At 42.6% G+C, this 27,598-nt stretch overlaps 1 protein-coding gene across 2 annotated transcripts in view; it reads left to right on the top strand.

Annotated features, from left to right (window-relative positions):
• Nucleotides 1-2,480: 2,480 nt before the first annotated feature.
• Nucleotides 2,481-27,598, top strand: part of PAN3 (poly(A) specific ribonuclease subunit PAN3) — a 31,456-nt gene continuing 6,338 nt past the window's right edge. Inside the window, exons 1-18 of one of the 2 annotated variants that reach the window (XM_078865061.1) lie at nucleotides 2,481-2,954; nucleotides 7,002-7,129; nucleotides 7,973-8,045; nucleotides 8,519-8,592; nucleotides 9,220-9,376; nucleotides 9,678-9,731; nucleotides 9,826-10,313; nucleotides 12,511-12,615; nucleotides 13,408-13,465; nucleotides 14,361-14,519; nucleotides 15,116-15,232; nucleotides 15,902-16,003; nucleotides 20,171-20,336; nucleotides 21,186-21,273; nucleotides 23,215-23,354; nucleotides 24,161-24,290; nucleotides 25,373-25,437; nucleotides 26,207-26,345. In XM_078865061.1, the coding sequence (XP_078721187.1) occupies nucleotides 2,636-2,954; nucleotides 7,002-7,129; nucleotides 7,973-8,045; nucleotides 8,519-8,592; nucleotides 9,220-9,376; nucleotides 9,678-9,731; nucleotides 9,826-10,313; nucleotides 12,511-12,615; nucleotides 13,408-13,465; nucleotides 14,361-14,519; nucleotides 15,116-15,232; nucleotides 15,902-16,003; nucleotides 20,171-20,336; nucleotides 21,186-21,273; nucleotides 23,215-23,354; nucleotides 24,161-24,290; nucleotides 25,373-25,437; nucleotides 26,207-26,345 (2,562 nt within the window). In that variant the 5' untranslated portion in view covers nucleotides 2,481-2,635. Of the gene's footprint in view, nucleotides 2,955-7,001; nucleotides 7,130-7,972; nucleotides 8,046-8,518; nucleotides 8,593-9,219; nucleotides 9,377-9,677; nucleotides 9,732-9,810; nucleotides 10,314-12,510; nucleotides 12,616-13,407; nucleotides 13,466-14,360; nucleotides 14,520-15,115; nucleotides 15,233-15,901; nucleotides 16,004-20,170; nucleotides 20,337-21,185; nucleotides 21,274-23,214; nucleotides 23,355-24,160; nucleotides 24,291-25,372; nucleotides 25,438-26,206; nucleotides 26,346-27,598 lie in introns of both variants that reach the window. The other variant, XM_078865062.1, reaches the window with a different exon arrangement.

Raw genomic sequence — 27,598 nt, 5'->3', positions numbered from 1 at the left:
CCAGCCCTGAACAAAATTCGTTTGGCATTGGAAGATGTGACAGCAGCAGAAGTCCGTGTAAATGAGATCGGTATTAGCTTAGAGTCACGGTATCTCTTCCGAAATGTGAGTGACTCGATCAGATGAGCTTTCTTGTCTCGGAGTTTGTTTAAAGATCTTATGGTTATGTGGAAACCCTCCCAGTGGAAGCAGTTACATTTTGACTTAAAACTTTTCTGACTGCAGGAATTCATATTATTTGGTTATTTCGGTAAAGTCACGTAGATAGAAAAATAATAGATATAAAGTTAATAAAAATTTAATGAAAATTAAAAAAGCATTCATGTAGATTGTAGCCTGGTTCTTAATTGGAGTGCACTGGCAGTCTATAATGTAGACTGTAGCCTGGTCATTAAAAAACATATTGACGAAGTTATATAAAAGTCCTCATGCATTGCGCTACATCAGCATATAGTTTATCCAATTGATATTGGCCTCTGCCATGGAAATGTGAAATTTCCACAATTAAGTGTTGTATGCATTTAATGGGGAATCCACCTTCCTGATTAAATGTAAAAAGAAACCCACCAGGTTCTTAAGTGTTACCCATGGTTTTTATGCCACCATAACAATTATCATGTATTCAAGTGCCACTTTGTAGCAAGTCAGCATAGACTGTTCCATGGATGAACTTGTCTTGTCATAGGAAAGGAATTTCCACCAATCATTACTGCAAGCAGATCTCCACCTCATTAGGCAGGGATACGCTTTCACCGTTTGACCTGAATAATGCATAAGTGTTATCAAAATGTGTGGAAAGTGTGGAATGTGTTGAAAGTGTCATTGCCAGTGCCACCCTCAGATATTAAAATAAATAACAATGGGCTATCATGTGTTTACCCAACATCTTTATTATCACAAAAACAATGATACGTAAAAAGTTATTATTGTGAAAAGTTAGCATTGATTTTTATTTCGATTTAAAGCTTTCGTGACTGCAGGGATTCATCTTCTTGGTTCTTTCGGTAAAGTCACGTAGAAGGGAAATAATAAAATGAAAACATAATAAAATATTTTAGAACCAAGAAGATTAGCATTGATTGTCCTATTAAATGTATTAAATGTATAGTATTGAACACAATGAGCAAGAAGGCATTCTCACCTATACATTTTAAACAAAATATTACAAATACTGTATTATTCCGTCATGCTGTGCCCACTCCTTCTCAGCCAAGCCATGATAACGTGGAATTTCCACAACTGGGCTGTGCACATAGACACCCCATTCCACCCAGCAGGAATCCACCCTCACCTCAGCACCTAAAACACAAATAATTGCACAATAAATCACAACTCCATTAATTCCGCATCACACCTTCCCGTCACCCAACATTACATTATTTTCCTCCACCACTCACGTGTCAAGAGCTCAAACGCCTTACCAGCAGTAGCAGACTGCATTACACACGATACAATGTAATAATATACCATTATGAACTCACAATACACAAGTCAACTGTGTTACATTAATTGTTCTCAACAGCCCAATCATGGGGATTTCCACACCCATCTTAATCCAGCAGGACGCCATCCTCACCTCAGCACCTAAACAATATCAAATTATTATAGAAACTCACAACCAGGTCTAATAATTGTTTTTCTTCATCAGCAGTCATGGGAATGTGGAATTTCCACACCCAACTTTATCCAGCAGGCAGCCAACCTCACCTCAGCACCTAAAGAACATCAGCATTATAATCGAATGATTATACTATGTAACACAATTTTGTCCCTGGGTAGTGTTATTTTTTTTATTGCTTATGCCTAAAAAGTATAGAAAATGGCTATTATTCCCCACAAACTTTGCTTTTGTGACCAGGACTTTATGTGAAGGAATGACAGAGACGCACACGTTTTCTCATTGAAAATATGTAAATTTCAAAATATCAATGTCCTGGTCACAAAAGCAAAGTTTGTGAGGATTAATAGCAATTTTCTGTACTTTTGAGGCATAATCAATTAGGAAATAACACTTCCTACCCAGGAACAAAAACAATTGTTATACAGTACAGCGTTATTAATGGAGTGGATTCACTTTGCGTTTGAATGCTGGTCACAAAAGCAAAGTTTATGGGTAATAATAGCCATGTTCTGTACTCTTGAGGCATAAGCAATTAGGAAATAACACTTACTACCCAGGATTTTTTTTGTCACAGTGTTATATTTCAACTCACAAGAACAACCAGGTTGAATTGTCATCAGCACTGTAATGGGAACGTGGAATTTCCACACCCAGGCAGCCACCCTCAGCAACAACATCAACTGATTACCCACCCACACAAAAAATAAAACAGACCAACAACCCATAGAGTTTGTGTTGTATGTGTTGTGTTTGCTGCTCACAACCTCACCCAACCTCTGTCCCTCCACTCACAGCTGCCTCAAGCCCCAGTGGCAGCAGCAGCAGCACGCGGGCGCTACCCACAAGGCAGTTCGCGCAAGTTTCCCTCGCAGCCAGCAGCACCACCATCATCATCACCACCACCATCATCATCACCAACACCACCACACACCACAACCAAACACCATCAACACCACCACTCATGCGCTCCACCATCGCCTCCCGCCGCCTCCCCGCGACCAATGTGCCGCTGCCATGAGCGGCGGAGGGGGAGGAGGTGGCGCCGCCGCCGCGAAGCCACCGCCGCCGACACCGCAGCAGCAGCAGCAGCAACAACAGCAGCCGCAGCAGCCACAGCAGCTGCTGCTGCCGGCCAAGCCTTGCCGCTACTACGCCAAGGACAGGACGTGCTTCTACGGCGACGACTGCCAATTCGTGCATGACGATCCGGACGCAGTCAAGCCCGCCGAGGCAGCAGTAGCAGGAGCAGCAGCAGCAGCAGGAGCCGTTGTCGCTGCTACCGCCGCCGCCACCGCCGCCGCGCCCATGGAAGGCGGCGGCCACTTCTTGCAGAGTAAGCGACGGAGGGAGGATAGCGGCGATTCGTCGTAATGTCCGCCCCCCCCCTCCTCTCTCTCTCTCGTTCGTCTTCCCCCTCCACCATTGCCCCCCCTCCCCCTCGCCCCCCCCCTCACCACCCCGCCCCTCACTCCCCCCTTCATCACCCCCGCCCCCCTACACCACAACATGGCGCCGAGCCGACCCCCTTTAGATCTCGCAGCGCGGATGGGCGAGGGCGCCCCCCCGCGATTGGTCGGACGGCCGCTCGGTAACCAATGGGAGGGGAGCGCGCGAGGGGGCACGCGCGCCGCCTAGACCAATGGGAGCGGCGGATGGCTCGCGGGGCTGCGCGTGCGGACAATGGATTTCGAAGCGGGGGGCGGGGCCGCGGGGCGCGCGTGTTTTCTGCGTGTGTGTCTCTTGTTATTGTGTGTGTCTGTCATTTTACAAAAAACAACGTTGTGCTGTTATTGAATATTTCGGTGAAATGTTTGTGTTGCGGTTTAAATTGCACCTCATTGTGGATTGTCCCGCAGATGTTGCCCCCCTTCCCCACACCTTAATCCGAAGTGATAGAGTCGTGTTGTTGATAATGGTGGTGGTAGTCGTGGTAGTAATGGTTATGGCTGTGGGCGAGGGTTATTGAATATAGCAGCAGGGCCTCTCCTGGGCCTTCTGTTGCCCAGCATGGCGCACGCATGTAATGCTATCACTTGTTTACGTTTGTTTATTGGCGCTATAAGTCGAAGCCTTCATGCACAAACGAGCAACTTGACGAGCAGTTGGAGGAAATAGCTTGTATTTACGTGGAAGTGACCATTCCTGCACGTTGCAGCTACTGTTATTTGTGATTGCAATCGGCTATACTAGACTGGGATGGAAACTATAACCAAATATAATCACGGAAATGTGTTCCCTTGGTGGTGTACAAGCTGTTTTGTTGGCGATCCGGATCCCGTGGTGAAAATTCCACCTTCCTGTCACTCAAGACTAGTGGGCCCATATGGAAACCATTGTTTTAGGGTGCTCTTCCAAAACTGCCGTACTGTGGTAGCAGTTAAAATCTCCCAAATGTGCGTATTAAAAAAAAAAATAGTGTTAACCTTTCCGACAAACATTTATCGGTGGTCTCGAGGCCTTGGTGAAAATACCACGTCCTTGGACAGCCTAGTCTGTCTATGTGGGAATTGCTTTTATCATCAACAACCATTGCATATCCACTGCTTGATGAAACCCATTCCTCAGGGTAACACGCAGCTACAATCCGTCGGCACTTCACACAAACTGGTCTTTGTTGTCCACCTGAACGTGTTCTCTCCCTTGGCCGCATTCCGTGTTTAAATCTGGCTCCCTCATCCGGCCATCCATCCATCACCTCTAGCCACCCGTGTCTCGCTTACGTCCATTTACTTTTATTCCAATAAGATGTTTCTGATTTGTATTTGTTACCTTCATCCGTGCGTGTTTATTTTCCTTTGTGTGTGTATCTCCAATGCCAAGAATGCATCTCGCTGTGCTTCTTTGTACACTTTTTTGCAGCTTTTGTTTAATTTCCTTTGCCAGTGTCGACGTTTCTGATCCAGTTTCGTAGCTGGAAGTGTGTACACTGAGCACTTAAAAGTTGGTGCTTTGGCTTGTCCTGAGCCATCGGTTTAAGTTGCACGTTCATTCGGTGGGTCCAATCTGCCCGTCTGACCGCCACGATTGTTTATAAACAGTAAGAGTGATAGTGCGGAATTTATTTCCATTGTTTTGTGTGACTGCACTTCATGCCAACCCATTCCAGTGCACATATGGTACAAGCAGAAACGGAAACAACGTTGCCACCATGATCACTGATTACACACTCGTGACTAACATATATCGGTCATGAACTTAAGTTTCGAACATTGACTTTCACGATGTATAGCTTGCACTGTATGCTGTGTTATTCAGGTTAACACGTAGGCTTTCACGGTCAATATCCATACGGTTTTTTGAACTCCATAATAGAGGTATTTAAGATCGAAACATGAGGATTTCCCCACAACTCTGCTGTCGCCTGATAATGCTAGTTCTGATTACTGGCGAAACGTCGAACTCGAATTGTAAATGTCGAGGGTTTACCTCTCCAACACACCGGTGTGCTGAACTAGTAGAGAACTGGCATGTAATGTTTACATGATAAACCTTACTTTTTGGCTTTGTCGGGTGGTGGCGGGTTTAACGACACATTTTACGAGATCTAACTCAAAAACCTCTTATGTATTATTCAGTTACAATGCAGTATCTATCGTTAGTTTGGCATGTTTTCATTTGCAAGCCATTGTTTAACGACAGCACTCGTAAAACGATTTCTGTGTGCGTGTTGCCAATGCAGTCCCATATGTTTCGTGAACTGGGAAAAGAAGGACGTCATAAACATCTGACCCCCCCCCCCTTCTGTAAATAATTAAATTATTTTTAATGTTTTTTTTCCCCTTTACCACCAATTACTAAGTACATAACGCTTCACCATCTCCACTTGCCACGCACAAATCCAAGAGTTGGCGTCAATATCTTGCTATTGTCACGCATCACACGACATACGCAGATTTTTTTTTGCCAACCCATTCCTGGTTGATGGCCTCCACACCATCGTGTCACGCGTGGCACCGCTGTTGTTTCACCATACTTCACGCTGATCATCGTGGCTCAGTGAAGGCAGGTAGCATAGCAGCATAGACGTGCAAGTACATCGATACATCTTCTTCCACTCTGCGACTCGTGTAGCCTTGGAGTTGACTATTACAACCCTGCTGTTCATAGTGGCCACCTATCCTGGGTTGTTTCGGATAATAGGCGTAACCATACTATCACATCACAATGTGTTCATTAATGACTACAATACACTGACTTGAAAATGCTGGGCTAATTCATGGATGGGGTGTCTCAATATATCTATTTTCTTGGCAAACACCATTTCTATAAAGGAAATATTAAACAAAGGTGAAAAAAATATATACTGAAAATTGGAAGCAAATTCAGGAATGCACAATCCAGTTCTCCATGAGTTACTTTACAGCAGCAAGCGTCGACTGACTTGTGCGTCACGTTCCTGCGTCGCATTGAGATGCAGCTAACGACAGGTCGGCATTACTTTGCGTGATATTTCATTTTAGAGGTTGCAGAGTGAGATTTAAAAATGTGTTCACATTTTTTTTGTAACATTGTGTCCGGAAACTCTGTATGCGGGACCTTGCATATCCGTCCACTATTTTGAGGATACGTGTGAACATTTTTGCGGATATTGTCAATCGTTTGCTTTTGTTTCAATTAGCCGTCATGTGTTAGTATTTCCATGTTGGCATCACCATTATTGGTTACAATATTTGCAAGATATGTGAACTGTTAGAAAATTGTGCAGCAAACATGAGATTTAATATTGATGCCATGGCATTATTATGCTACATTGTTCATGTAGTAGCATTTGCGTAAATATTTGCGTAATTTTTTACATTAAATATCACGGCTCTTTTTTTATATCCTGCATTTGCATATCTTCTTACTTTTCTCTCGTAAATGAAAGTACGTAAAGATGTTTAAAGTGTGTGTTTACGTGTGGTATATTTATAGATTGGCATATGGTGTTGGAATGCAAATTATTTTAAATAAGCATTTTCCATTTTTATATTTATGACCAAATCACCCAGAATTTGCATGACCTTGCCAGATCTCGTGTGAAGTCTGCTAGAGCTTTGGATGGGTGAACATCACACACAAACAGGTTGTCATGGATGCTGCTGCAGGGCTGACATGGTGGGCAGCAAAGAACGGTGCAGCAACATCTATACATCGACTAAATGTCTATGCTCTATGACTATGATCCCCACCTTCCTCAAACTACGCTGACCATCTTGGTGCAGTATGGTGAAATAAAACCCACAACCCTGACAGGATTTACAAAGGGCTACACATGTCTGAATGGTGTTTGTAAAAGTGGTAATAGTCTAAATGTTGAGAATTAGTGGCAAGCAATGGCTTTATGTGCATTTAACTGACGTGAAGGTCCTGTGTTGGCCTGGCTGTGTGTGTGTGTTAGTCCCATTGCTGGAAGGTGGAGGAGTACCAGATGGGAATCTTCCCAACTCCTTCTTCAGCAGCAGTTTTATTGGCGTGAATGGTTTTGGCGGAGGAGGGACCGGAGACGCCAAATTCCCCGTCATGGCGGTATCTCTCTTCTCTTTCTATTGCATCTCAACAACATCGAACCTCTGCTGATAGACATTACAGTCAATTTTCAGCACTGACATTTCGTGAATGCTGTGATTTTTATTGGAACATTTTTTTTTCTGGCTTTTCGATGAAAGTTTGTTTTTGCAACCCAATGTTTATTTGTTTACCTTTGTATTAATATGCATTTCTGGGTGCCTTTGCTCTATTATGACTGAGAAACATTCATGTTCTGGCAAGGATATGTGTGTCAATGCAAAATATTTTCGGTTAAACTGACTTAAATGCAAATGTGCACTTTATTCTTTGATAAACTTTAATCTGCAGTTTTGTCGTGCTTTTAACTGGTGGAAAAGAAAGCAGAGATTTATTTCGGACTTGAGCATTCATCATGACAGTGGGTGTCTGTTATTGTTCGCATGAAGTATAATTGGATAAAAAACATCGACCAACTTGTATTCTTATTTCCCACCATGCTTGTACTGTAATTGCTCTATACTTGTTAAGTGAAAATAGCTTCATTATAAGTGAAAATAGCTTCATTATAAGAGGTAAAGGAAAAGCTGCAGCCCTGCAATTCTTCGCTCATGCCACCGCTGGTGGAAGGGCCTCTCGGAGAGGGAGATCTAGGGTCCTGTTTAGAGGGTATTTGGCCTTCTTTTCCACACTCGCCAGACTTCTTGGAAGCGATGGGAGTACCCACACTTCATGATTGTGAATACAAATGTACAAATTGAGGATGGCCACTGCTTGGTGCGTGCCTCCCTTGCTATGTTTTAAAATAGAGGCTCTACCAGCTCCTGTGTGCCAAGAAATTTGATTTCATTGTTTCGTCTGCAGAGAATGACAAACAGCAGTAGTTCTCCCAGCCTCACTGGAGACAGTGCCAAACTCTACTCGCCTTCAGGGCAAGGTACTGCACCAGTTTCCCCCACCATAACATCAATCCTTACCAGTGCTTAATTCACACTTTAATTAATTCGTCAAATGTGGGCTGCATGTGTTACGTCTACTTGCGTTCGCGCATCGGTTAATAAATGCTATTTTGTGGTCGCAAATGATTGTGCCCTTATATATGTTAACCAGAACCTAACTTGTGTATTTATCGTCAATATTTAACGATGCAATAACATGCATTGATCAGTGCGTGTAAAAATAGCTTATTTTAGGTTTGTGTATGTTGTATGTAATTGGTTTATTTGAATACTGCGGTAACTAATTATTCTGCGTATCTCAGTGGGACAAAACCCATTGATTCTTGAATTAATGTGCGACTCAGAATTGTGACTGCATCAAATTGCGAGGGTTACACAATTGTAAGTGCCTCATGCACGCATAACAATGTCTGATACATTTTACGGTGTCTTTTTTCATTTTTCTCAACAGATTCCATAAACTCTCCAAATTCATCCCTTTTTAGTGACTTCTCAAATCTCAACCTATCTGCGCAGCGGAGAAAGGTGCTTAGGACTCTTATTGACTGTGTTTTGAAGAATAATCTTCATGTTTTGCATTGCTGTAACTGTAATACATTTTCACTTGGAGGAAAGTAATTTTCTGACTCTTTGGTTTTTTTCAGGAAAGCTACGTAGATAAAAATAAATAAATAATTTTGCACCTGCGTGACTTTGCCGAAAAAACCAAAGAGTATGAATCCTTGCAGTCACGAAAACTTCAAATCTAGAATTAATTTTCTGACTTTATTTCCAATTACACAATGTGTTCCATAACCTTTCTATTCCACCTCTCTCAAAAGGCATAGAGGTCTGTTGCCTGTCGTGGCATAAGCACTGCATCGGGTTGACCTTTTTAGATTAGCTTGACTTTAGAGTTACCCGTTTTTTTTATTCTAATTATTTGCTTTGAATGTGCAAAGCACACTTTGAAATGCACAGAAAAGCACATAAGTAATTACATGGCCATGGTGTTCTTTAAAAGACTAAAACGATTCAGTCTGTTGTTTTGTTGATTGTGTAATATTACTGAAATTATTCATTTCATGCATGGCACCTCTTTATAGTTTGTATGTAATAAAAAAGTTTTGCCTTTGTAAATGTTTACTGATATTTTCTACACTTATTCCACAGACGCCAAACCCAACAGCCTCTGAGTTTATCCCTAAGGCTGGATTGGGCGCAAGTCCAAGAATGAGCAGCGGAGTGGCCCAATCGCCCATTGCAGGACCATTCTCTCCTGCAATCACCCTGACCCATGCCATGACAAGCCCTTCATCCCTTGCTCCGGGTAGGCGCTTTGTGCTGATTTTCACTGCCTTTGTTGACAGTGCTGAGCCATTTGTCAAAATTACTCTCTCGTTCTTTTGCACAGGTGCTACTATTCTGCTTGTATGACAGATCGCATATTATATAAACCTGAACAGCAATTTTGTCTGTGCATACTTTTTATCCAATATTTACGAGCTTAAGAGACGATATATCTGGCTTTAGTTCAAATGGTTTGCCTGTAAGTGACCTCAGGACATTTTTTAATTGTGTGCTTTCTCTGTGGACACTTGTTTATTTTCTGGCTTGTCTTCCAATGACAGAGCGGAGACTAAGGGACTTGAGCACATCCCACTGTTCAGCCGATCCGGCAAAAGGTAAGCCCCTCGGGTTTTTTGTTGTTGTCTTATGCCGAGCTGTAAAGCGTACCTTGTGCCTTTGTGTTTTTTGACACAGGGCTGTCTCTCTCAGCTGGATCCTCCCCGCTGCATTCGCCCAAGGTCACCCCGCACACCTCTCCGGCGGCACGGCGCCGCAGTCACACGCCCAATCAAGTCGGCTTCTCCATCGGTGGCGGAGGAGGAGGCGGTCCCCATCACCACCACGGCCACGCCAACCCGCACGCGTTGACCCACGCGCACCAGCACCACGTGCACCAGCACGCTGCCCTCCCGCAGGGTCACGCGGCCCACCCTGGCCACGCGGCCCACGTTGGCCACGCGGCCCACGCGGCCCATCCTGGTCAAGCGGCTGCTCAGGCGGCTGCTCACGCGGCTCATGTTCAGGGCCACGGCAGCCACGCTCCGCACGGTCACGCTGGCGCGGCCGCCCCCGTCCCGTCCACCCAGAGCTCGGCCGTGGCCGACCCCCTGGCTCAGGCAGCGCGCGTGCAGAACGAGACTGTTGGGGGCACCACCTACTTCTTCACCGAGCCGGGACTCAGTCAGCACCCTGGCATGGTATTCCAATTCACTTTTGTTGTTATTGTGAATATTGCATTCATTGTTATAGTGCATAATAATCAACCACCTGGGTGGCGCCTTGGTTTGTGTGTGTGACTTGCAGTATGAAGGTTGCGATTTTAATGAGCACTTTGTGGGAATTCAACAGTGAAACTTGTACTATCGGAATGTGTAATTCCTACCACTGGCTCACGGTAATGAGCAGGGGATGAGCACTACCCCCCTGCCCATTTTTAAGGAGAAACCACTTAGACTGATATTCATTTTTCAAATGATTTAAGCAGTTTGGAAATCTTCTGACATGATTGTAGCGTGTATGTAATGGTTGTTCACAGATAATGTTGCTGTGAATTACCCGTAGCAGAGATCACCTCAGCAATGTTTTTGTTGCTGTTTATAAGGGTATACGTGATGTGTAGCAGACAACACGAGAGTGCTACACAAATGAGACGATGCTGTGGGGAACCATTTGGCTTTTTAAACACAATTGCAGCACGCTCGATTTAGAACCTACAGGACAGTTGCTTGTAATTCAGTACACATTGCCTCCGGAGAGCTACACTGTTTACTCTTTTAAGTGGCATTCCCTGGGTGGTTTACTTTTCTGCACAGACATTAATACAATTAATTAAATCGCTTTATGTGCCACAGTTTTCCTTTGGGGCCAAGATTTAGCTTCAACGTGGAAGAGAGTAATAACAAAGATAACGTTGTTGAAATTGGCCTCAACTCGTCAGAGAGTGATAGTTTAATATTTTAGTAACTATATTATTTGGTTAATCGCAGCCATGAATGAGATAACATACAGTTTTGGTTATAACTGGAGGAACTTGATCAAATGTCATTTTGAAAGTGGCCTGACAATTGTGAAACATGCTGGAATGTGCAATAGTGATACCATACTGTGTGTGGGGGCAGGCGGGTCTGGGTGTGCGCCGCTACTTCTCCTTGCCTTTGTTTACAAGTCTTAGTTTTTTAATGTTCTTTAAGGGGCGACAATATAAACACATAAGACACTGTTCCTGGCTAGGCCAAGTTTCGTCACATATGTGCATTAAACCCAACGAGCGGGGCTTTCTCCCAGGAGCTCACAAGTTCATGGGCGCACCGTATTTTCTGGTCAGGATTCAATGAGATGTGCGCTCTACATTGCTGTACCCAAATCTAAGGGACAGCTTGTTACACTGTTTTAGATATGTTTTTTTTTAAGTGATGGAATTTAACTTGCCAATGACCAAATCACCTGGAATGTACGCAATCTTATCAGATTTCGGAAGCCAAGTAGGATTGAGCCATAGACATTGCTTGGATGGTTGACCACCAAGCACAAACCAGTTGTCACAAGGCTTGCAGGGCTACGTTGGTGGCTAGTTGAAGGCAGTGCAGCAAAGTCCTTTGTTGGACTGTACTTTTGTGCTTCTGTGTCTATGTTCACTACCTTCATCCCATACCAAAGAAGCGTGGTGAAATATGTCCAAATAACCCTCACAACTTACACAAGCTGGACAAGGAAAGGCTCTCATTGAGCAATGAACTGACAAAAGGGCTGTGCATGTGACATGTACATTAAACAAAAATCGATGCTGGAAGCCTGTATTCTTGGTGGCACAGCTGTTTGTTATAATCCATATCTCGTGTATAATAATGTGTACACAGTATATAAACATATGTGCTCTCTTTTAGTGCTGGTAAAGGTAGTTCTGATATTTGCATGGCATTAATCATCATCTATAATGAATATTTAGAATTCCCTTTACCTTAATTTTGCCCACAAAGCTCACTGAGTGTCAAGGCTCTTATTCAGGAGGGTCTTGCATTGGGATATTTTACGAATTCTGTTCATGAGTGTTTTGACTTGTGGAAACAGACTGGATTATCTCTCACAAGCATTAGTACAGCTTGATTGAATGTTCACTCACACTTACTTAACCATATGGATGTATTGGCGGTGCACTGGTGCAGCATAACACACCGGTCCTCATAAACTGTCTAAAATCTAAATTTTAACTGACATTCGTCTTCCGACTGCTTCGACATCACGAGAACCGATTTTGACGCACCCCACAAGATTTTTTGACCGGGGTTGCGAATCGCAGGAAATTAATTATCGCTAAAATGTAGATTTTTTTTTTATATCGCACACCGATGTACCACCAATATGTTCATTTGCGTAACAGTGAATTGTTGTTGGCAGGTTTTCCCTTCCTATCATGTGTATCCTTCTCCCTCGGCGCAAGTGGCATACATGCAGCCCAAGGCGAATGCCCCTTCTTTTTTCATGATGGACGAGCTGCGGCAGGTGTGTTTCACTCTTCTCACACGATGGCACTAACCTCAACGTCGTCATCGGCATACCGCGATAGAAACTTCAACCATTTGAAAATATTTATAAAACACACATTGTTATGAGTTTGTAACAAAAAAAAAAATCAGTTTTGCGATTGGATGACTCTCATTCAAGCACCGGTGGTGGTTTGTACTTTTTTTCCACACACCGTGGACGGTAACTTTGCAGTCGATGATGGTTCTTTTATAAGCAACGGTGCACTGTAGAAACTAGTTCCTTTAGCAGCATGTTACACTGTATTGTTACTAATTTGAACAGTGCCCTTTAAAAACTGTTTGAGAGTTTTTGTACTTAACTGGCCTCTTCCCTCAGGACATTTATGGAGACCTAATTTCCCAATAAGTGTTGTTGATATTTAATAACCTTATGAAAACACAAGCGACATTGCCCTTCATATTCATTGCAAAAGGTGTTGTTTTGGCTTATAAAACTGCCAGCAACAGGCCTCGAGGGTAGGAACTTTAGATCCATCACAATTTAAACATGAAACCTGCTGCTTATAGTATCTCGAGAAGGCTTCTGCACGGCCAAAATTACTATGAGACACTTTTGTAATATGGTGAATGTAGGTGGCCTGTGATAACGTAGGTAAAACTATGCTTACTTAGTGTTCGCAAAAAAATCATTGCTTATTAATTTGCCAAACCGTATTTGCACTCACAGCGTAGTTCTCAAGAGAAAATTGTCCAATAGTTCAAACGGAATGTGTACATTTTTATTAAATAGGATTTTTATTTTTGGCAGGATCTAATCAACAGACATCTCTTAACCATGGCTCAGATAGACCAAGCTGAAAACCCGGGTAAGTGTTTTTTTGCCACGCAAATCCTTTGAATGTATTATAGCACACGTAATATTTTCTTATCTTTACCCTTGCAGCTTTCATGTTCTTGGTTTTCATTGCTTCATGAGTGTACGTGTGTGTGCCATGAGGATGTCTGATTTTACTTGGTTCGTTGCATTGTTAGTTGGTTTGGAACACTGCACATCCTTTTTTGGCAGATGTGACCTTTTGGTCAGTGACCGATGCCTGATTTTCATGTCCGCTAATGTGGTTACATTGGGCAAGCCTTCACGCATCAAAGCATAGTTATTGTATATAATTTCAATTTAAAGTGGCTTAGTTCCTAAAAATCAGTCTTGGTGTGGACCATGATTTGTTTGCAAAAAAGTGTTACATATATAAAGCAAATGTGTAATAAAAAAATCACTTATGTTTTGTGTGCCCTTCTGCACTGTATGGAAGTTGAAGTCGTGTTCAGATTGACATTTTAAAAATAAAAATCAACAACACACGATTGCTTAATCAAAGGACAATGCATGCCACTTTTGCGTCCAGTTTTATTGCGTGGTGTACTTGCATATAATTGTGGAACCCATGGATATTTTGCATTCAAGAGATGGTACAATTTCTTTTTAAATAGGTTTGAAGTCACAGATTTGATTATAATTCAAGTTTTAAAAAAATAGTGGTACTTTGTATAAACCGTCACATTTATTGCCCATAGTTGCACTTTAAAAGCTGATTTCACATCACAACATTATCAAGATTTAGTCCTAACCTTTAAGTTTCAACACATCGTTACACATATAATATCAGTTTAGCATGCCTCATTGTGTCACAGCCTCCAGGCGAGAAGTTGCATATCAGACGATATTGCTAAACAACCACGGGCTCCCACGTTTTCCATTTTCAGACATCCCAGCAGAGGTGGACAACTACCACAGTCTGTTTCCACTGGAGCCACCACAGACGAACCCAATGCAGAAGTCTGGCACCTTTGGCTACACCACCACCTGCTACAAGGCAGTCAGCAGCAAAGATGGCATGGCTTACTGCCTGCGTCGAATTCACGGTGAGACGTTTCAAGAGTTCCGCTGAAATCCATGCTCGGAGACAATTCGTTTGGAGGCAGAGGTTTATTTTACCAGCTTTGGTGTAAGATTATGCATTGACAATATGCGTACACTCTAAAATTCATGCTTGGATTCTAGTTTCCATCTTAATAGAAAATAGCCTCAAGCACATAAAGACTGTCGAGCTGAGATTGCATCGGTACTTAATTTTTTTGGTTTCCAGTTTAATATATTCTTCTGACAATTAAATATTTTGCATGTTATAATTACATACAAATGGCCTGTTTATGAACGTGTTCTTTTCTAAAGTTAGTATATTGCAGTGTCTTTTTTTGTAATAGCTTTGCTTGCCAATATTAAATTTATATCCGTAGATTATATTTAATATTAAACACTTGTGCTCTTGGATGATAAAGGTAATCCTTTTCACGGATGAACACAATAAGGGCAGAGATTGATGACGCGTAATCTTTCCGCACGTAAGACATGAGTCACCGAAAGCTGCGTGATGAGTGCTCTGCGCAAATGTACATGACTGACACCTCCACATTTGTATGGCACCTGTTCATAACTTCTGCCGTTGGGTTGTGTGTAGGCTACCGTCTGACAAACACCAAGTGCATGATTCTCATCGACATGTGGAAAAAGCAACAGCACTCTAACATCGTGGCCTTGCGAGAGGTTTTCACCACCAAGGCATTCGGTGAACATTGTAAGTCTTGCTGTGCTTTCCAGGAAAGAGAGACAAAACAATATTTGAAAACTTATTTGCCGAACATTGGCCCCTTTCTTTAAGATGACTCCTAATGTCTTTTGAATTGTGAAAATATGGTTTCACTTCATCGTCATTCATTTCCTAGCATGCATAAGAAGTGTTATTTTTTTTTGGTCTGCTTAATCGAAATTTTGTTGTTGTTGTTGCATTAAATAAATAATGATTGTGACGCAAGCTTCCTTCGAATCTGTGTTGAAAAGGATTTCAGGTGGGCTCTAATTGCTGATTTTCAGCGTTAATGTCTCTTGAGGAAAATGGCTAACATCTGGCATTCTGCAGTACAATATATGCCTTTACGTTTATGTAAGCGTTACTGTTTAAACAAAACACAAATGATTTTGCAGGAATAGAAACACTATGTTTATTGTTGGAAGTGTTTACGATTATTTAATGTAGCCCCTAATTACTGGCTCTCAGCATCATTATAGTCTTTGTAGAAATATAGATACATTAGGCATTCTGCAGATAAATGCATTCGCTTTAATATAAACATTTTGGGTTTTTTTAACGAATACTGTGATTTTTGCAAAAACAGACATACCACACTCACCGTCGAAGTGATTATGCTGCATCGTCATTGGTGTAAAAAAACACAATGTTTTGCAGCCCTTGTGTTTGCGCACGACTTTCACGCCGGAGCTGAAACTCTCATGAGCAAGCACTTCAGTGACCCCAACGCAGACGCCTTCTTCAACAAGAGAAAGTGGGGTGAGAGCACGGAGCACACTTGGCCGATGTGCACATCACAGAGACGCTTGTGCTAATTTCTCACAAACCATGAAGTCTGCATCAGAGCAGTAGAAAAATGTCAGCCATATCTAGTGGAAGCAGGGATCTGATTTCTGCTTTAGGTTAGAGTGGGCCAAGATGCCGTTCGATTCCATTCTTACGTTTGGCAATATGCTCAGGAGCTAATTGCCTATGTCAAGATCTCCTGGCCACGAGGGGGCTTCAGGAGAGAGTTTGTGTAGTTTTGCTATTCCTCCATTGAAGGCGCACGGACTATGGTGGTTTCCTATATGGTCCATAGTTTGTGTTGTGTGGGCACAGTTGCACTGGCTTGTCTTTAATGAAGGAGATGTAGACATTGACCTATTCGTGTTCTGATGCGGTTGATGGTACACTCGGTGTCTTTGAGGAATGCCAAAACCAGGAGGTGCGATGTCTGGGTTTGAGATCCGCGTTGTTCCACTCTGTTCGCCAGCGTTCTTTCGGATCTGGGTGACATTCTGTGATGGTGACAGCAGCACGATCCCAGAAGGGGGGATCGGGACTTGAGTTGGTGGCAAGGTACATTATTGTGGTCTTGGTTAATCAGTCAGCTGGCTTTGGAAAGAAAACGTGTCAACTTCCTTGTACACATTTACATGTCTGCAGATAATTAATTGGTAGTAGAATATTCGTCACAACCGGGAGCCAGTGGATTAGTTTTGGTTTCGGTGTTTCAGTTTTGATGCACATTGCATTATTTAATTGTGCATCTGGCAGTTTTATGTACAAGCTCCTGGACTAGGTTGGAGCTCAATACTCGGTGGCAATACTCAATTCCACTGAGTAAATCGGTGCCATGGTGGCAGTTCTCAGCACATAAGCTCCAGGTTGCTCCTGCAAGTTTCTTTAGTTTTGCAAGTTTTGCCTGGTGCAATAGGGCTATGTCATTTGCATATATGGACTTGTGAGGTTATGTACTTGGGAGGTCACTTACATATGTCAAATAGTGATGATGCTTGGATAGAGCCTTGAGGAAGGCCACTGTTTATCATTCTCTTGCAGTTTTGTTGCAGAGCATCTCATTGAGTGGGTGTACATTAGAACGGCGTCCGATGATTTAGGCTAACTTCAGCAGAAGGCCATGATGGCAAACAGTGTCATAGGCAGCAGAGAGGTCAGTTTTCTGTTGAGTCTGGAATCCAGTTTCAATGAGGGTGGTGAAAGCAACGATCTGTTCACTGCAGCTATGCCCTGTTGGAAATCAGTCTTGTATGGGAGGCAGTTTGGGATCGATAATGGGGAAAGTGTGGCAAGCATGGCACGTTCCATCAGCCTGGCAGAGGTGGAGGACAAGAGCCATCATGGCCTGTAGCTGTAGGGCAAGTTGCTGTTTTCCAGTTTACAGTATGGCAATGACTTGGGGCTTGCTTCCATTCTTTCGGGATTTTGCCTGTCCTATGTATGACGGTGAACGATGCCGTTAACGTCTCCTTTTTTATAACGTATGACCGAGGGCTTTGTTAGGATGGTCTTGGCCGCACTCTGGGTCGTGTGACCTGAGGGAGGAAGGGCTGTGGGTGGAAAATATCTAATTAACACATTGGTATTGATATTTTTTGAGAATTTAGAAGCCACTGATTTTCTATATTTTTGAGTCTTAATGTAATGTAGGGCTCTGAAATGTCACGTATTTGAAGTCTAACTTCCATGTGACTTGTCTTAGTGACTTGCTGCAAACATCTTGTGCATGTTACACACGTGATTCGATGCGATACATGCATCGAATCACGTGTGTAAGAATCAATCTTTTCTAATATATGTGCATTGTAATGCGTTCATGTGATCCCCTGGAACCACGGTGGCTGCTATATTCACCGCATGGTAAAACAAAATAATCTTGTGTGTTGAATCACGACAATTCATCAAAATGTAAGGGTGGTGAATCATACCCCTAACATACAATGTGTGCCTTTTACAACCTTTGTTATTAACTCTAATCACATATGCAATTTTAAGCATTAGATGTGTTCTTCATTTGTGTACCATGAAATAGCATATTTCTTTTGGCCCATGTTAAATATCAAAATGACAAATCTTTATTCAGAAGTATCATGCAAACTGCTTTTGTGGTTATGTAACTATTAATAATGTTGCCATTTGACAAAGTGGTTTATACTTGATGAGGAGGATGACACAATGCATATGCTGCTGAACGCTCAAATACCATAAGTTAGAAAGCGGTTAATTGTCTTCCTGTGCGCTGTGGAAACAGCTTGCGGAGAGTTAGTCAACAGAAAACCTCAATCCTACATCACTTCCATATATTTTTCTTTGCATGAGTGGTTGGGCAACTGTTCCTATGAATATCTTCCCAACTGCATTTTTTAAATGTCCACATTGTTTTTTTAAACAATGCATTTATACAATATTGTTTCAAGAAATATTGATTCGAAGCTTTCGTGACTGCAGGAACCCATACTCTTTGGTTCTTTCGGTAAAGTCACGTAGGTAGAAAAATAATTAAATGTGTTATTATTTTTCAAGAAAACTTTATGGTTGATGTTGCCTGAACCACACATTTCTGGTTTCTTTTTGTTCAATTTAACTTTAGGGGATGTGTTGAAGCATGTGTTTTTTACAGTCTAGCGTTTAACAACAACAACAACAACAAACATTTTCTGCTTTGTTCCACCTTGGTTCATGCGTAGAAATAGTCGGAACTGAAAAAAATAGTTGTGGTTTTTATTTCCCTAAAATTGAACCCAATTCTCCATTCTTGTAATGTCCCCGGGCAGCATTTTCTTACAATGCGTATTGAAAAATCAAAATGGTTTTATCGTTACAAATTTAATAAGATTCCCAACTTTTTGGTTTTGTGCAAAAGGTTTCTTCAGTGGGCTTTTTCTGTACTTACTATTTAGTATCCGGTCATTTCTACATTGTAAATCCCATTGTGACAACAGAATATAAATCAAAAGTCTAAGTGTATTACTTTATAGGAATTACTAGTGGTAGGACTGTAATAGAATAACAGTTCCCCAGCACCGCCCCATACCCAGATGCCCCCCCTTCTGCGTGCCCCCCCCCCCCCATGGTGTGGGGGTAGTACCGGGGTTGGGCATGCGCCTTGCAGCCAATCAAAAGCGTTCTACAGGTCGATCGCTCACCGAGTCGTGCAATTCTCTCATCTGCTTATATAAGAGCAATTTTGGTTAAGCTACCCTTAATACAATGCAATTTGGTGATGCTGTATTGACAGTGGTGCATAAGTATGGAAAGAACCCGCCAAAACATTCATCAATAGCATTGCCTTAAAAGAAAAAAAAATCTGGAAAGACAATTTTTTGGGCACATACTTCTCTTAAATGTGTTATTAAGAAGGGCCATTGCCAAAAGCATGGCTTTTATTTTCTTTTAAGGCACTGTTATTGACGAATTTAAATAATGTTATACAACATTCTCAGTAAGCATTTTACAATGGCAATTTTCTCAAATTAGCGTTTGCACTGTCCTGCTTTCGGAAATATTTGAGTTTCAAAAGGCCTTATTCTAAACATCTTTGTTACTGATGTCTATGAAACTAGTATGCTGTGTTCTGACCATATCCACCTTGTACACAATCTTTAAAAATACATATCCAGCTATCTGCAGATATTAGTGGACTTGGCAGTCTGCGAGATTGTCGCCATAAAAGAGCCTGTCATTGTTCACAAGAACAGGTCACTGTGTTCTGTGGCTTCATATCACATGTGGCATGAGAGTATTGTCGAAGTTAACAGTGGCCTTTTAAAAACTCGAAAGAAGGCATAGAGATTGACTTACCTTTAGTTGGAAATAGCCTTTTACACTTGAGTTTACAACTTTTGATAATGTGGAATATACAAAAAGTATTAAATTGATTCATAATCAGTCTTCTGTTCACATGTATTGAGTATCAAACAATCCATTTTACTAACCATCATTATTAAGACACCGCATTGTTAAGTTGCAATTCCATCGATGTCCATCTCTGCCCTCAATGTCAGCTCTCGATGTATGACATACTCGAAAAGCAATGCCCTCCCGTGTTTTATTTTTTATCCTTGTTATGTTCTTTTCGAATATCACACTCGTACATGTTGAGACACTTAAGGCATTGAAAGGCCATATTGCTTATGCCTGCAGGTCAGGTGAACGGACCCCTCCCTCGGCAGCATGCCGGCTTACTGCCCGAGTCTCTCATCTGGGCATACGTGGTGCAGCTGAGCTCTGCCCTGCGCACCGTGCATTCTGCTGGCCTGGCCTGCCGCGTCATGCACCCCAGCAAGATCCTAGTTGGAGGGAAAACACGGTAGGGACTTTTGCCATACTCTTGTCAAAGAATGCGACGCTGTTTATTAGCTGTATTGATAAACCTGTCGTCCAACAGCTTCTAACCGCTGTCCAGCAGTCTTATCCCAGAATACATGGTGAGATCTTTGCCAAGCTCTTGCCAAAACAGGGTGACATTTGCTTCGGACGAACAGCAAAAATTTAATCCAGGACAGTTCGGAAGTCACATCTGAGCAATAAGTCATTTTGGGTGACCCTTAACATATATACATTTACATAATAGCTTTGTTAACCGTGGGATATGAAATAAAATAATCACTTTAATTGGTTTTTATTTGATTGTCTTGGACTGAGGCTCAGTTTAGTAATTTGCTTAATTTAATGTATTAGAGGCACATTGAGCACAGTTTTCATTACTCGGTTGGGGCAATGAATGCACTGCACAGCAACATAACATTAGAGGTTATTCGCTTGTGAATACAATGTGTAGTACAGCTGACATATGCGCAAACACGGCGTATTTTTAAACACGGCGTATTTTTTCCTGTGCTCGAGTTATTTAATATCAACATTTACATGTTTCTTGCTTGTACACAGTTTTGCATGTTTATTCCAAAAGTAATTAATTTCTGACTTGGACCTGTTCTTAGAAATAAATGTACTCTCAATGGACTCTTCCCTTTTTATAAATAAACTTTGAAAAATTAATTTTCTGAGCACGTTGGCCACTTCTCGGGTTGAATCAGGGGGCATCGCCACACACTTCATTACCAACGTTGATCATCGGTCGTGCTAATTACCCTGCATCGTCTCTGCATTCCCGATGGCAAATTAAACGGCTACGCTTGTACTCTCGTTGCATTAACAGGTTACGTGTGAACTGCGTGGGGATTTTCGACGTGCTCACTTTCGACGGCACCCAAGCTTCTCCGCTGGCACTAATCCCACAGTACCAGGTCAGTGCACGGTGTGCACGTGAGACGTGCCTGTGTGGCGACAGCAGCTTCATGCTGGTGCTCTCTTTACCACTGGGAGCTCCAGTGATGGGCACTATAAGCCATCGTGGCAAATGAGGCATTTCCAGGATACAAATTCCAGAGTTGCACGATTCGGAAAGGGTGCCGTGGACGTGTGGCGACACCCAGCGTTTCGGACTGCCATGCTGCTTCTTGTGGTTTTTATTCATGCCCAACTGAGATCTAATTTATTCTTCACTGAAGTGATATTTCATTATTTGGACCTTTTTTCAGCGACTGAGCAATTCATGTTTGCAATAAAACCTGTGGAATTTGTGGCTTTAGTTTAAAACGTTATTATTGAAAGTAATGGGACCGCGTGTCATTTTCCGCAGGGATATTTATATATGTTATAGTTTATGTTCATACAAAGTTATCTACTATAAATATAACATTATAAAGTCATTTTATGTTATTTGCATACATCTTATATCATTAGATTTAAGCATGTATAAGCATAATAATCAAGTTTATTCTTTGAATTCGTGCATATACATACCTGTCAACTCCTTATCAGTGCGTACCTTATTATAGACCAATTCAGACTTTATTGGTCACCCCGTGCCCTTATAAATCTCAACATTAATCCTACAACGTCCCATCACAAGGGAGAGACACAAACAAAACCCATTTTTTGCCCGTATTGAAACGGCTGCACGCAGTATGGACCTGAAAACTAAATTTCCCTGTACAAAAATACGGGTAATCCTTATGGGTTGACAGCTATGCATATGCCTAGTCACATTATTATGGTTGCAGGAAGATGAAATTGGCTAAACAAACAGTGTTATTCGTTACATAATGCTTCGGTTTTCAAATCGAATTAGTCAAGTTACAATGTCCGTACTATTGTAATTATCTTTAGTCTACCTAAGTCTCCACGACTGGCTATTATCAACATCAGAATCGCTGTTTAGAGCTTCACTGTCGTGCCATTCATCAGCAGCTCACCGAGCACTATCTGCAATTATAAGATGATATTAGTTTAAGAGATTACTTGGTAGGGTGGGAGAAGATAATAATAGCAATGCCCTTTGTTTGTATATATATAAAAGGGAAATTTGTGATTATGTGTGTCTGATAAAAATGTTTAGCGTACTTCCCGACATGCAACAAACTGGAAATTTGCCATGTGGGTACTTTCCAGACTGTACACCATGCAAATATTATAAAAATACACTTTTGGGGGGGGGGAGGGGGGGCTCAATAATGCGTATATTTTTTTCACGGCAAGTGAGCTGTGACGTCAAATATGTCACGTGACCCGCGTATGTGGAAGCGGAACGCATTGTAGTGTAGTGGTTAGCGCACTCGGCGACCCGAGTTCGATTCCCGGTCACGGCCACCACCGGTGACGATTATTTGAACCGGTCCTGGGCCTCCCCTAGGTCAATGCAGCCTCAAACAATTAACTGGTGTGGTGTGTGAACATCGCCACTGGGGAGACAAAGGCGGCCGGGCGTGGTGTTGGTCACCCACCCCCTCGTGTGCCGCACCGGCCTTCATAGGTGCTCGCTAACAGCACTTGCCCCCTACAGGCTACACGAGGGATTTTGTCTTTATCCTGCGTAGCGATTAGCGTGCCGCGCTACGAACCCGGCGACCCGAGTTTGATTCCCGCTCACTCCCACCACCGGTGACGATTATTTGAACCGGTCCTGGGCCTCCCCTAGGTCGACTCAGCCTCAAACGAATAACTGGTGTGGTGTGTGAACATCGCCACTGGGGAGACAAAGGTGGCCGGGCGTGGTGAATCCAAGTCCCGGGCGAAGCCGGGTAGTAAAGCTAGTTTATCTATAAAAGCAGCCTCCTTTTTCCTTGGTCCATAATTCCACGTCGTCTTGACCCTTCTCATAAAATCCTTGCTCTCCGTGCTTGCAGCAAGAGGATCTGACGACACTTGGCAAGATTGTGCTGTCCCTCTCGTGCAACTCCATGGTCGGGGTGCAGCGGGATAACATTTCCAAGGCGATGGAGCTCGTCACCCACAACTACTCCACAGATCTCAAGAACCTCATCATGTGAGGACCAACACTCTCAGCCATTGCATCGATTCGATGTTTTTCTTTCTGCTTTATTCTCCCGTTATGGTTTGGCAGCCATGGCCCGTAGCAGCATGCATGGTGAATGCTGCTGGATAGAAACATGCACTTCTTGGTCCTCCTGTATTTACTCCGATGAGAGGTCTATTCGATGTTTGCGCAAGCTTTTTACCAAAACAATATAAAAATTGTGTATGTTGGTCGTAGTGCTGTTGATTTAAAATGTTCAAGTCCACGAAACAGAAATGTAAGGAGGAGAGAAAATGCCGCCAAGAAAAGCCGCTTGTCAAAAATAATTGGTAAAGACCGCCGGTCCGATAAGGTTCTTGGCCATCTTTTCCATTGCGCCTATGGCTTGGGCTTTTTGAAAACGTTTGCAAATTATCCAGGAGCCGTGTTGACAAAGAAATTGCTTCAAGGTTCAATGTACACACGGGCAAGTCAAGCTGCCGTTGTGAAGCTTACATAACTGCCGCAGTATAAATGCACACATACCTCCTTTGTGCACATTTATCACAATTCCATGCTGTTCATTTATACAGGGCTAACGGCTGTGCTTAAAACAGTCCAGGCGGAACATGCACAAAAAGTCTTAAAGATTGTTTTGATGGGCTTTTATACCCCAGGATTAGTAGCCACTGAAAGTGTGTTTTTTTGCGTGCGCTGCACGGTGGTTATTTTCACGGCGCACCCTGCAGGCACCCGGGATGACGTCGCTGTGAGTTTGAACTTGCAAGAGCTCACGTTTCGCTCTTTACCTTTCATCCTCTCCGCTACCCCTGCAGTTACCTGCTGTCCAATCAGACGCGCCTCCGCAGCGTGAATGACATCATGCCGATGATCGGAGCACGGTTTTACACTCAATTGGACGCAGCGCAGATGAGGAGCGACATCATCGAGGAAGAGCTTGCCAAGGTATTGTGTCCGCAGTGTCGTATTCTTCTACACCTCCTTTCTGCCGCTTATTAAGTTCTGGAAGTGTCTTCTTGGTTCTTTCGGTAAAGTCACGTAGAAGGGAAATACGCTGCCAAGCATAGCAGTGTTCATTGGAGCGCTGTCTTTCCGACAGCTCTGTTTCTTCACCTGAGGACGGCTGCTTGTGGTGTGGCCGAAAGGTCGTTAGAATTTTATTTTGAATTTTTATTATTTTATTAGTTCCCTTCTACGTGACTTTACCGAATGAACCAAGAAGATGAATTCCTGCAGTCACGAAAGCTTTAAATCGAAAAAATTCTGGAAGTGTGTTTTGTTTCCACCAGGGGGCATCACCAGCCTGCTTTATCCCACCATGCATGCGGCACTGCCGTGAAAAGTTCAAAGTCTGTTTTTAATGACGCATGAGTTTGGCCCCAGAGCATGCCAAACTTAATCCCACACAATATATATGCAGTGCAATTTTATTTCTAAAGGAAGTTATAAATTAACTAATAATGGATATGTATATAAAGAAAGTGTACAGCATCTTAATTCATCACTATTATCATCAGCCATGATTAATCCACTGCTGGATGGTCCTACAATGCAACAATCCACGTAGCACCAACACACGAGCTGATTTCATCGCTCCATCCTTATTCTCACCCACCAGCCTTCATCCCTTCTAGAAAAGCGTCCTACCCAAGTTCGCTTAAGTTTCTTAGCGTTTAAAACAATGTCTTTAACCAACGTATGTTTTCTAATTCATGTATTCCTCTTTCTGCCTCGGTGTAATTGCACCCATGTACCTCTTTGTTACGTCCCATTTAAAGTTTTTGTTTATTTGACTAACACTGTTGAATGCCGTCGCCTCGCTTCACATTTACTCTTGCGTGTATGCAGTACATGTGTTTGTATTTACGCTTTGCGGGAGCATTTGCCGTGATGTTTCGGAGCACAGGATGTGTTCAACAGATTTAGGAAGCGGCCCTTTGGTGGGCAGACATACTCTCTTGCGCCGCGCGTCTCCCCGTGGCCAGCGGGTTTCTAAGCCAAGCTTTTCCTGTTGTTGGCCATTGCAGGAAGTGCAGAACGGACGGCTCTTCAGGCTGCTGTGTAAGCTTGGGACCATCAACGAGCGGCCTGAGTAAGACATGCCCCTGCAACCATTGGGGACCTGCCCTCTCTGTGCGGTTTTTCCAGCTTGACTTTGTCTGGCAAGGCTCGCTCATAATAAATCTGCCCTCCTCAACATTCCGTGAAGCGGGACTAAAAGGGCGGCTGTATTTTAGTTTCATGCATTCGCCACGTTAGCTGTGTTTTTTTTTTGTTTCCCGCGGTACGGATCGGCATAGCTTGTTAATGCAATCGTGTTAAGTACCGTACTGGAAGCGGCCAAAAGCAACCCACCTCTACAACAGTCCCCATTGACTACCGGGCACTAAAGAATCAAAGAGTTTGGCTCGATATAATGTATGTGCTTTGAACAACAAGGCAAACATGTAGTTCAAGCTGGGACAAGGTCCAGGAACTCACGTAATGAGCTTTTTATAAAGTTAACCTTGAGCGTTGTTTACAATGCTAATCTATCCTCTCATGTACATACAGTGATGTGTACAGTATTAATATTACATGTAGTGGACAAAAACTCGCTTCCGAAGTTTGTTACTCTTGTTTATGCTAATTAATCGTCCGACTTTGCAATAAAAGACACATTTGAGAGAGAAAAAAATCCCAAAGCAAATTTACGTACCTTAAAAATAATGACAGTCAGTTGCTGCATCCTTTACATTGGGATTTCCCGCATAAATGGAACAGCTGTTCCACCAGATGTGTGCCGCTTCATGAACTTGAATGTGTGTGTTTTTACTCTGTTCCATTGCGTGACATTATTTTTCATGTCCCGTGTGTCCAAGGTTCCAGAAGGACACCACCTGGTCAGAGACGGGCGATCGCTACCTCCTGAAGCTCTTCCGTGACCACTTATTCCACCAGGTGTCCGAGATGGGGGCTCCCTGGGTGGACATCGCTCACATAGTGCAGTGTGTCAACAAGGTGACTTCATCTGCACTCTGCCACGCATCAACATTTACCTTCTTGGTTCTTTCGGTAAAGTCACGTAGAATGGAAATAATAAAATAATAAAATAAAACATAAAATAATTCTCACGACCTTTCGGCCACAACGCAAGCAGCCATCATCAGGTGAAGACCAGGTCTGTCGGGGAGACCAGGTCTGTCGGGGAGACCTGGTCTTCACCTGAGGACGGCTGCTTGCGTTGTGGCCGAAACGTCGTGAGAATTATTTTATTATGTTTTATTTTATTATTTTATTATTTCTATTCTACGTGACTTTACCGAAAGAACCAAGAAGATGAATCCCTGCAGTCACGAAAGCTTTAAATCGAAAATCAACATTTACGTCGCTGTTTCTGTGTCGGTCCATTGTTTTATTTGAGAGTATTCGGACAATAGTGTGAGGACATGTAGACTGAGAAGGAAAAATACAATTTTGCTTTCAGAGTTTTGGCTCGATGGCCTTCTTTGTGGCTAATTCAGCTGAATATAGATCATCCTTAATTGCTGTAGTGTTTTTTTGTAAAGCAGAAAAATATGCACCCTGGTGTTTTTTGTCTTGTGATGCTGGATTATGTTTTCAGACGTATTGAATTTAATCCGGGGAATATCCATTGTCAGCTGATGAGTACAATTTCCTAGCAAGGTTGAAACAATTACAATTAAAGTTGAAAGCTCAAAGAATGTGACTAATACTAAAACATAAACCGCATGAAACTTTGTAACTTTTTGGCGATGGAATTATTCGTGGAACAGTTTGGAAATTAGCACCGAGTGTGTGCGTCAGTTTAAGCTCATCCGATAGTTCATAGTGTTTCTTACCATTGTCGTGGCAAAACATAAGGATCCCACGACACTAACTTTTCCAGTCATGTCAGCTGTTCCGAAAGCTTTCCTTAACTGAAACAGCATGTGTAACATATATTCCTTGGAAAATGGCCCTAGAAAACCCACATTTGTATTTTTTTTTTAAATAAGACCAATTGTGTAACTTAGAGATCAGTATTGAATTTACTTGGACGTTAGACAGCACAACCTTTATTCATGAATGGAGCTTTGAAAGTATAATTGTACATACTTTATAACGTGTCTTTCTCTTAAGGTATGTTTACAGTCGAAATTGATAGAAACATTTTCTGCGTTGGTAAATCAGTGCACAAGTGCCTAAATTTAAATCGCTATCAGCGATAATTTTCAATTACGGGAACCACTTGACCGGTATTTTACGCATTG

Source organism: Lampetra fluviatilis, chromosome 19, assembly GCF_964198595.1.
Source record: "Lampetra fluviatilis chromosome 19, kcLamFluv1.1, whole genome shotgun sequence".
Classification (NCBI taxonomy): domain Eukaryota; kingdom Metazoa; phylum Chordata; class Hyperoartia; order Petromyzontiformes; family Petromyzontidae; genus Lampetra; species Lampetra fluviatilis.
Note: the sequence above shows the minus strand (reverse complement) of the source record. Positions and strands in the feature narration are given on the sequence as shown.